The following is a 10,900-nucleotide window of genomic DNA, read 5'->3' on the forward strand; positions in this document are numbered from 1 at the left end:
GTTTACATTAAAACATTAACTGAATCAGTTTACATTAAAACACTAACTGAATCAGTTTACATTAAAACACTAACTCAGAATCAGTTTACATTAAAACACTAACTGAATCAGTTTACATTAAAACACTAACTGAATCAGTTTACATTAAAACACTAACTGAATCAGTTTACATTAAAACATTAACTGAATCAGTTTACATTAAAATATTAAATTAATTAGTTTACATTGAACATTACTGAATCAGTTTACATTTAAACATGAACTGAATCAGTTTACATTAAAACATTACTGAATTAGTTTACATTAAAACATTATTGAATCAGTTTACATTTAAACATGAACTGAATCATTTTACAATAAAACATGAACTGAATACGTTTACATTTAAACATGAACTGAATCAGTTTACATTTAAACATTACTGAATCAGTTTACATTTAAACATTACTGAATCAGTTTACATTTAAACATGAACTGAATCAGTTTACATTTAAACATGAACTGAATCAATTTACATTTAAACATTACTGAATCAGTTTACATTAAAACATTACTGAATCATTTTACATTTAAACATGAACTGAATCAGTTTACAATAAAACATTAACTGAAACAGTTTACATTTAAACACTAACTGTTCTTTACTCAGTTATGAGTAGGCCTATCCACCATAGAGATGACTTGACAACCTGTTGAGTGCATCCTATATGTCTTCATTGTGAAAAGCTTTTGCACATCAAATTGCACATCAAATTGCACATCAAATTGCACATCAAAACAGCTCAAGAATTGCACATCAAAACAGCTCATTTCATTAATCTTCAATATTGGCAATTATACCCGTCCCCCGCCCTCAAGCTCGCACTCATCTCATCTCTGTGCGTGTAGTGCGCTGTGCTGGTTACAGGCGGTGAGTTTGAATACTGGTAGGCTACTTTTGTCTCTCTCTGGTATGGACAGAAAAGGGGGCAATTCGAGTGTTTGTTAGTAAGATGGAGATGTCGCCAGCAGAACAAACTTAAATCATGAAAAAAAGTATTGACAGCCTAGCTAACTAGCTAGCTAGCTAACCAGTAGATTTACATCATAATTCGCTATGATCAGCAAATAGCCACCCTTTTCCATATTTCACTCATCTGTCTCTAGTTAGTAGCTAAAGTCGTCTCCAGGCTCGAATTGTTTGTTTGACAGCAAGAGAGCTGGCAGATGGACGAGATTAGTTAGTAACCTACTACTAGGAATCACTGGCATTAACTTGCTTACAATAACTGAAGAATGTGCTGTAAATAGGCCAATGTTATAGAGACAGTGAGTATATTATGAATTTCGAGTTATGAATATTAATTAAGAAAGTAGATTTTTAATTTTGAGTACCTGCCCCCTCAAAGGTCTGCATCCACTGCCCTGGTGTATGTGCGTGTGTGTGTGCATGTGCGTGTGCGTGTGTGTGTGCATGTGCGTGTGTGTGTGCGTGCGTGTGTGTGCGTGTGTGTGTGTGTGTGTGTGTGTGTGTGTGTGTGTGTGTGTGTGTGTGTGTGTGTGTGTGTGTGTGTGTGTGTGTGTGTGTGTGTGTGTGTGTGTGTGTGATGAAGTGAGTGATTTAATTTACTTGCCTCGTTCCTTTCTCATTAAATAGTTGTTGCTGGGTGAATAATTAACTTTTCAGCCTATACATTAAAGGATGTTTATAAAAAGACTGCACACATCTCGGTGTTTTTTATTTTTCATAAAATAATACCAATCAGAAATGTATTTCACATGGGACACTATCTTAAGGACTTATGTGCGAGTTTTTGTCCTGACATTCTTTGTGAAGGTTCGTAGTGAGAGGGAGATTTAGGCTACTGCCAGTAAATAGACGAAACGTGCTTTCCTTTCCTCTCCTCTCTATCATGTTACCTGCTATGAGGAGGGGAGAACGGGAACCGGGCAGCTACCATCCGCGCCGTTTCCGTGGGGTGGAGTATCATTGGTTATGCAATCATTTTTCCTGAACGGTTTTGCCAACGTTGAACAATACCAATGCTTGCGTTCGGAAATGTTTTACATGCCTTGAACAAATGAGAAAGAGCGCAACAGATATCATCCTAGGAAAATATCAAACCTAGGAAAATATATCCCTATTTTGTAACCTGTGAGCCAACCTCCCCTAGCCGCTGTTGCAGCAGCAGAGAGAAGCGGAGTATCAATCTCAGGCTGTCCACGGTTTCCAGGGTGAAATGTTCCCGTAGGAAGCATAACAAACCCACTAATTAAAATAGTTGAGGAAAACAGATCAACCGAAAAAGAAAGCGACAGGAGCCTAGTAATAATAATAGCCTAAGCATTGAGAACGGAAGAAAAGAGAACAACAAAATCGTTCCGGAAGATAACCCAGACGCGCTCAATAGGCTCTCGCCTAAAGACATAGCGGTAAAGATGATAGTTTCTCTAGAAAAACGCAGAAAAATTGATATGTAGCCTAAGGTTTTTGAAAGCAATTGTTGCGTTTAACAGCCTATAGAGCAATTTAATCAATCAGAACCACCCACGTTTGGACAGCTCCCTTCGTCCCCTCCTTTCTCTCCCTCTCTCTCCCTCTCTCAACCTTTTTTTTCCTTCTCCCGGTCGAGCTAAATGCTTTTTGTAGCCTGGCGAAATTGCGTGTTGATACCACTTCCTTATTCGCATTGAGATTTCCGTTATTAGTTAAAACAGATTCAATGTTACACTATTAAAGGTTTCATTCGTTCAGATTTGTCCAATCCTTGTGAAAGTGAGAGAGCGCTGGAATTAATGAAACGATCGCATCTCTTCTTCTTGCAGGAACGATTCTTGGGGAACCTGGTCGAGTAAAGGATGTAAAACCGTACTAACCGATGCATCCCATACAAAATGCTTATGTGATCGTGTATCTACCTTCGCCATTTTGGCACAGCAACCAAGAGAAATAGTAAGTAGTGGGATTTTTGTTCTATTCATTTATGGATTAATGCAGAGGAGGGTGCTAGAATGTGCTTCATTGCTTTGCTTTGGTTGGAATTTCAATCGATGTGTTTGTTTCCCCATAATCAGGGGTCTTTAGCTCAGTTAGTGTAGCCTATAGGTGAAGGTGAGTCTCTTTTCATCAATCTCAGTCTGGATGTGCTGTCTAGATGATTTTGATAATGCTCTGCATTGGTGAGCTTGACTGGCTTTGGTGTGTGTGTGTGTGTGTGTGTGTGTGTGTGTGTGTGTGTGTGTGTGTGTGTGTGTGTGTGTGTGTGTGTGTGTGTGTGTGTGTGTGTGTGTGTGTGTGTGTGTGTGTGTGTGTGTGTGTGTGTGTGTGTGTGTGGTTACACAGGCCAGTGCATGTTGTTGACTGACTTTAGCCTACAGGTTGTGTATGGGCTCAGCTCATCAATTCATATTCAAATATTACAAGTATAGATAAAGGAGTTCAATGAGAAGTGTCATGTTATCTTACAAAAGATTAGCGTCACATAATGAACTAGGTCTATAATTAGATCTAGTACTAATGCCATATTCAGTTTTTTTAATTTCAAATAATAGCTAGTCTTACGTTCCTGTTTGTTACTCATTTGTGTAACAGTTAACAGTGCCAGTGATTTGCAACATGATGTCATCAGAGGAAAATAAAAAAGATGAGGGATCGGGCCCTCAGGACTGACTGTCACGTGTGAAATCATATCTGTTGCTCAGCACTTCCACCATTACTCAAATGTTGTGAATGGAGTAGAGAAAAGTGTGATCTGTGGGATTGATAGCATTGTGTTCCTCTCTGGCAGCAGTGCACCAGGTTAATAACTCAGTGCCTTGCCCTGCCCATGTCACAATGACTGGTGATCTGTGGGAGGGGGCTGGGAAAGAGAAGCTATGGCGGCATCCCAAATGGCACCCTATTCCCTATTTAGTGCACAACTTTTGACCACAGCCCTATGGGCCCTGGTCAAAAGTAGGTCACTAAATAGGGAATAGGGTGTCATTTGGGATACAACCTATATCAAGTGGAATCCTGGGAAAGGTTAGGTGTTAATTAAGAGGCAGTAACAGTAGATAAAATAAACAAGGATCTTATTTGGTTGGCATTGGTAGATTGTCAACTTTATTACGTTAGGAGAGGCTCCTACTCAATGCAATCTTATAAATGACTTCTGTATGTAATTCTAAGCACTATTTTATGGAGTGCGTGTGTAATTCTCAGTGGTGGGAAAAGTACCCAATTGCCATACTTGAGTAAAAGATACCTTAATATAGAATTACTCAAGTAAAAGTGAAAGTCACCTAGTCAAATACTACTTGAGGAAAAGTCTAAAAGTATTTGGTTTTAAATATGCTTAAGTATCAAAACTAAGTGTAAAAGTATAAATCATTTCAAATTGCTAATATTAAGGAAACCAGATCGCACAGTTTTTTATTTTATTTTTAAATGTACGGATAGCCAGGTGTACAACATGCAGATAAAATTGACATACAAAGCATTTGTGTTTAGTAAGTCTGCCAGATCAGAGGCAGTAGGGATGACCAGGGATGTTCTCTGTTTAGTAAGTCTGCCAGATCAGAGGCAGTAGGGATGACCAGGGATGTTCTCTGTTTAGTAAGTCTGCCAGATCAGAGGCAGTAGGGATGACCAGGGATGTTCTCTGTTTAGTAAGTCTGCCAGATCAGAGGCAGTAGGTATGACCAGGGATGTTCTCTGTTTAGTAATTCTGCCAGATCAGAGGCAGTAGGGATGACCAGGGATGTTCTCTGTTTAGTGAGTCTGCCAGATCAGAGGCAGTAGGGATGACCAGGGATGTTCTCTGTTTAGTAATTCTGCCAGATCAGAGGCAGTAGGGATGACCAGGGATGTTCTCTGTTTAGTAATTCTGCCAGATCAGAGGCAGTAGGGATGACCAGGGATGTTCTCTGTTTAGTAAGTCTGCCAGATCAGAGGCAGTAGGGATGACCAGGGATGTTCTCTGTTTAGTAATTCTGCCAGATCTGCCAGATGTTCAGAGTCTGCCAGATCAGAGGCATAGGGATGACCAGGGATGTTCTCTTGATAAGTGTTGAATTGGACCATGCTCCTGTCCTGCTAAGCATTCAAAATGTAACCTGTACTTTTGGGTGTCAGGGAAAATGTATGGAGTAAAATGTACATTATTTCTTTAGGAATGTAGTGAAGTCAAAATAAAAGTTGTCAAAAAAATAAATAGTAAAGTACAGATACCCCCAAAAACTACTTAAATAGTACCTTCAAGTAGTTTTACTTAAGTACTTTACACCAGTGGTAATTCTATGCTCATTTCTGTGGAGTCTCTATGTAATTCTGTCACGTAGACTCTGATGTCTCTTTTAGACCATCCTCAATGTCAATCAGTGAAAATGGTCTCTTTTCTTAATTGGGACCCTCTTTTCTCTCTTGATTCAATATTCATGAATATCTGATTAATACAGGGAAATAGGATTCCACTGTAGAGTAGAGATGTATGGGGAATGGCTCGTTTTATTAGGGATTTTATTTTATTTCGAGACGTAGAGTAGACACTGCAATCACGATCTTGAGATGAATGGTTAGTTAAGAAAGCAACAGATTTTTTAGATTACATTAATCACCAATGCTATCAAATTCAGGATGAAGAAAGACTGCAAAGCGCACACACACACACGCACATGCACACAAACACACTGGCTCCCCTCCTCTCCCCAATTCGGTTTGTATTGGCGTTGGTGAAACCATTCAATACAGAACATCTCAAAATGGCCGACTTGTTGTGATGTTTTGATTGGTTTGTTTTACAGTTCTATTCGTGGTTTAAGATTTAATAGCATCAACTGATTGGTCTATTTTCCAGTCAGTGGCTGTTCATTTTGTATTTTTTGTTGTTGTACTTTTACCCCTTTATCGTGATATCCAATTGGTAGTTAGTCTTGTCCCGTCGCTGCATCTCCCCTACGGACTCATGAGAGGCAAAGGTCGAGAGCCATGCATCCTACGAAAAAAAACAACCCTGCCAAGGCGCACTGCTTCTTGACACACTGCTCGCTTAACCCGGAAGCCAGCCGCACCAATGTGTCGGAGAAAACACTGTCCAGCTGGCGACCAAAGTCATCTTGCAGGCGCCCGGCCGACACAAGGAGTCACTAAATGATGATGGGACAAGGAAATCCCGGCTGGCCAAACCCTCCCCTAACCCGGACGACGCCGGGCCAATTGTGCGCCCCCTCATGGGTTTCCCGGCCACTGCCGGCAGTGACACATCCTGAGATCGAACCCGATGCAATACGGTGCAGTGCCTTAGACCGCTGCGCAACTCTGGAGGCCCTGTGGCTGATATTTTAACACCAACCCAAAGCAGCTATAAAAAGTGTTTTGATTAGTGTGTCCGAAGCTTTAGCACCAACACAAAGCAGGTGTAATATCTACTTCCTTCTGTCTCTGTCTCCTACAGACCATGGAGTACTCAGCGGTCCCCTCTGTGACTTTGATCATTGGTTGTGGTCTGTCCTGTCTCGCCTTGATCCTGTTGCTCGTGGTCTATGCTATTCTATGGAGGTGAGTACAATACAACCAGTGATTTATACACTGAAACCCATGTTGACATGGTGAATATGAATATATGAATTGATGTACACTATATATACAAAAGTATGTGGACTCCCCCTTCAAATGAGTGGATTCGGCTAGTTCAGCCACACCCGTTGCTGACAGGTGTATAAGCGTGGCTGTGTGCTAGACGAGATGGCTAGCACACAGCCATGCAATCTCCATAGACACACATTGGCAGTGGATTGGCCTTACTGAGGAGCTCAGTGACTTGAAAAGTGGCACCGTCATAGGATGCCACTTTTCCAAGTCAGTTCGTGCTGGAGCTGCCCCAGTCAACTGTCAGTGCTGTTATTGTGAAGTGGAAATGTCTAGGAGCAACAACAGCTCAGCCGCAAAGTGGTACGTCTAGGAGCAACAACGGCTCAGTCGCAAAGTGGTAGGCCACACAAGCTCAAAGAATGAGACTGATGAGTGCTGAAGCACGTAGCGAGTAGATATCTGTAGCAGTGGAAATGCTTTCTCTTGAGTGATGAATCACGTTTCACCATCTGGCAGTCTGATGGATACATCTGGGTTTGGCGGATGCTAGGAGAATGCTTCCTGCCACAATGCATAGTGCCAACTGTAAAGTTTGGTGGAGGAGGAATAATGGTCTGGGGCTGTTTTTCATGGTTCGGGCTCGGTCCCTTAGTTCCAGTGCAGGGAAATCTTAACACTACAGCATAAAATTACATTCTAGATGATTCTATGCTTCCAACTTTGTGGCAACAGTTTGGGGAAGGACCGTGCACAAAGCGAGGTCCATACAGAAGTGGTTTGTCGAGATCGGTGTGAAAGAACTTGACTGGCCTGCACAGAGCAAAATTCCAATATATAGTGGAAAGCCTTCCTATAAGAATGGAGGCTGTTATAGCAGCAAAGGAGGGACCAACTACATATTAATGCCCATGAATTTGGAATAAGATGTTGAACGAGCAGGTGTCCACATACTTCTGGTCATGTAGTATATAGCCTCGCTATTGTTATTTTATTGTTGCTCTTTTATTTTTTACTTTAGTTTATTTCGTCAATATTTTTCTTAACTCTTATTTTTAAAATTTAAGGGCTTGTAAGTAAGCATTTCACGGTAAGGTCTACACCTGTTGTTTTCGGCACATGTGACAAATATCATTTGATTTGATTTGTATGTCTATGCAATATGCTAACTGGTCGTACGGATGGCCATAACAGGGAATGATAATACAGCAATAACCAGCTTTCAATAGTAAACCTGTATGATTCATAAAATATCCTTAATATACAGACATAACAAACATACATAACATTGTTTGTGTATTTCTGATTCATATCCGTGTGAGTATCCTACACTATCACATGACTTGCTCACCAAATTGGTGCCAAATATCCCTTTGTTTAGGCCTAGTAGTAATGGCCTAGTAGTAGTGGCCTAGTAGTAGTGGCCTAGTAGTAGTGGCTTAGTAGTAATGGCCTAGTAGTAATGGCCTAGTAGTAATGGCCTAGCAGTAATGTCCTAGTAGTAATGGCCTAGTAGTAATGGCCTAGTAGTAATGTCCTAGTAGTAATGGCCTAGTAGTAATGGCCTAGTAGTAATGGCCTAGTAGTAATGGCCTAGTAGTAGTGGCCTACTAGTAGTGGCCTAGTAGTAGTGGCTTAGTAGTAATGGCCTAGTAGTAGTGGCCTAGTAGTAATGGCCTAGTAGTAATGGCCTAGTAGTAGTGGCCTAGTAGTAGTGGCCTAGTAGTAGTTGGCTTAGTAGTAATGGCCTAGTAGTAATGGCCTAGCAGTAATGTCCTAGTAGTAATGGCCTAGTAGTAATGGCCTAGTAGTAATGTCCTAGTAGTAATGTCCTAGTAGTAATGTCCTAGTAGTAATGGCCTAGTAGTAATGTCCTAGTAGTAATGGCCTAGTAGTAGTGGCCTAGTAGTAGTGGCCTAGTAGTAGTGACCGAGTAGTAATGGCCAAGTAGTAATGGCCTAGTAGTAATGGCCTAGTATTAGTGGCCTGGTAGTAATGGCCTGGTAGTAATGGTCTAGTAGTAGTGCCCTGGTAGTAGTGGCTTAGTAGTAATGGCCTAGTAGTAATGCCCTGGTTGTATTGGCCTAGTAGTAATGGCCTAGTAGTAATGGTCTAGTAGTAATGGTCTAGTAGTAATGGCCTAGTAGTAATGGCCTAGTAGTAATGGTCTAGTAGTAATGGCCTAGTAGTAATGGCCTAGTAGTAATGGTCTAGTAGTAGAGGCCTGTAGTAATGGCTTAGTAGTAATGGTCTAGTAGTAGTGGCCTGGTAGTAGTGGCTTAGTAGTAATGGCCCTGGTTAATGTATTGGCCTAGTAGTAATGGCCTAGTAGTAATGGTCTAGTAGTAATGGTCTAGTAGTAATGGCCTAGTAGTAGTGACCGAGTAGTAATGGCCTGTAGTAATGGCCTAGTAGTAATGGCCTAGTATTAGTGGCCTGGTAGTAATGGCCTGGTAATGGAAGTAATGGTTAGTAGTAGTAGTATGGCTTAGTAGTAATGGCCTAGTAGTAATGGCCTAGTAGTAATGGCCTGGTTGTAATGGTCTAGTAGTAATGGCCTAGTAATGGCCTATGGCCTAGTAGTAATGGTCTAGTAGTAGTGCCCTGGTAGTAGTGGCTTAGTAGTAATGGCCTAGTAGTAATGCCCTGGTTGTATTGGCCTAGTAGTAATGGCCTAGTAGTAATGGCCTAGTAGTAATGGTCTAGTAGTAATGGCCTAGTAGTAATGGCCTAGTAGTAATGGTCTAGTAGTAATGGCCTAGTAGTAATGGCCTAGTAGTAATGGTCTAGTAGTAGAGGCCTGGTAGTAATGGCTTAGTAGTAATGGTCTAGTAGTAGTGGCCTGGTAGTAATGGCCTGGTAGTACTGGCCTAGTATTAATTAATGGAAGAATGTTGATTGGTGATTGTTGTGGTGTTGTGTTGATTGTAATTTTTCATTTGTTGATCCAGTACTTCCCGTTATTCCAGATATATCCGGTCTGAGCGGTCCATCATCCTAATCAACTTCTGCCTGTCAATCATCTCCTCCAACCTCCTCATCCTGGTTGGACAGACACAGACACACAATGCGGTAAGATTTCATGTTGTACTGCATGCACTTCAACTGCTTTACTCAAACACACGACTCACAATGCAGGTTGTGTTTATATGTTGTATTGGAAGAGACAAATCAAAATCAAATCAAATTTTATTTGTCACATACACATGGTTAGCAGATGTTAATGCGAGTAAACAAGTGGCAATGCAGTAATAAAGTGGCTAACTGCTTCTAGTTCCGAAAGGATGCAGTAATAATGAACAGAGTACATCTAACTAACAATATCCAATGAATACTATGTAAACATACACAAGTTAAAGTGGCTAGTGATACATGTAACATGATATAGATACATAAACATATATACATGAGTGAGTGGTAAACAAAGTGGCAGTTATGGCTAGTGATATATGTATTACATAAAGATGGTATGATATAGAGTACAGTATATACATACATATGAGATGAATATGTAAACAATAGTGGCATTGTTTAAAGTGGCTAGTGATACATGTATTACATAAAGATGCAGTAGATGATATAGAGTACAGTATATACGTATACATATGAGATGAATACCTGTACATACAGGCAATTCATGCACTTTAACATGCTTTAATCAACAACAGACACACTGTGGTACATTACATGTCTATTTATCTTGTTGGCAAGTGGAGTGTTGTTTGCAATCTTTACTCAACCACAGTAGCTGTTAACCCCTACTGATACTCACTGTTGTTTAACCACTCTACTGACACTCACTGTTGTTTAACCACTCTACTGATACTCACTGTTTAACCACTCTACTGATACTCACTGTTGTTTAACCACTCTACTGATACTCACTGTTTAACCTCTCTACTGATACTCACTGTTTAACCACTCTACTGATACTCACTGTTGTTTAACCACTCTACTGATACTCACTGTTTAACCACTCTACTGATACTCACTGTTTAACCACTCTACTGATACTCACTTTTGTTTAACCACTCTACTGATACTAACTGTTGTTTAACCACTCTACTGATACTCACTGTTGTTTAACCACTCTACTGATACTCACTGTTTAACCACTCTACTGATACTCACTGTTTAACCACTCTACTGATACTCACTGTTTAACCACTCTACTGATACTAACTGTTGTTTAACCACTCTACTGATACTCACTGTTGTTTAACCACTCTACTGATACTCACTGTTGTTTAGCCACTCTACTGATACTCACTGTTGTTTAACCACTCTACTGATACTCACTGTTGTTTAACCACTCTACTGATACTCACTGTTGTTTAACCACTCTACTGATAC

At 40.5% G+C, this 10,900-nt stretch overlaps 1 protein-coding gene across 1 annotated transcript in view; it reads left to right on the top strand.

The window, feature by feature from the left end:
- The window catches only part of LOC135513391 (adhesion G protein-coupled receptor B3-like), a 143,934-nt gene that overhangs the window by 111,777 nt on the left and 21,257 nt on the right, over nt 1–10,900 (top strand). Inside the window, exons 11-13 of the mRNA XM_064936315.1 lie at nt 2,806–2,932; nt 6,414–6,517; nt 9,499–9,776. Of these exons, the coding sequence (XP_064792387.1) occupies nt 2,806–2,932; nt 6,414–6,517; nt 9,499–9,776 (509 nt within the window). The remainder of the gene's footprint in view (nt 1–2,805; nt 2,933–6,413; nt 6,518–9,498; nt 9,777–10,900) is intronic.

This window comes from Oncorhynchus masou, chromosome 24 (genome assembly GCF_036934945.1).
Source record: "Oncorhynchus masou masou isolate Uvic2021 chromosome 24, UVic_Omas_1.1, whole genome shotgun sequence".
In the NCBI taxonomy this organism is placed as follows: Eukaryota; Metazoa; Chordata; class Actinopteri; order Salmoniformes; family Salmonidae; genus Oncorhynchus; species Oncorhynchus masou.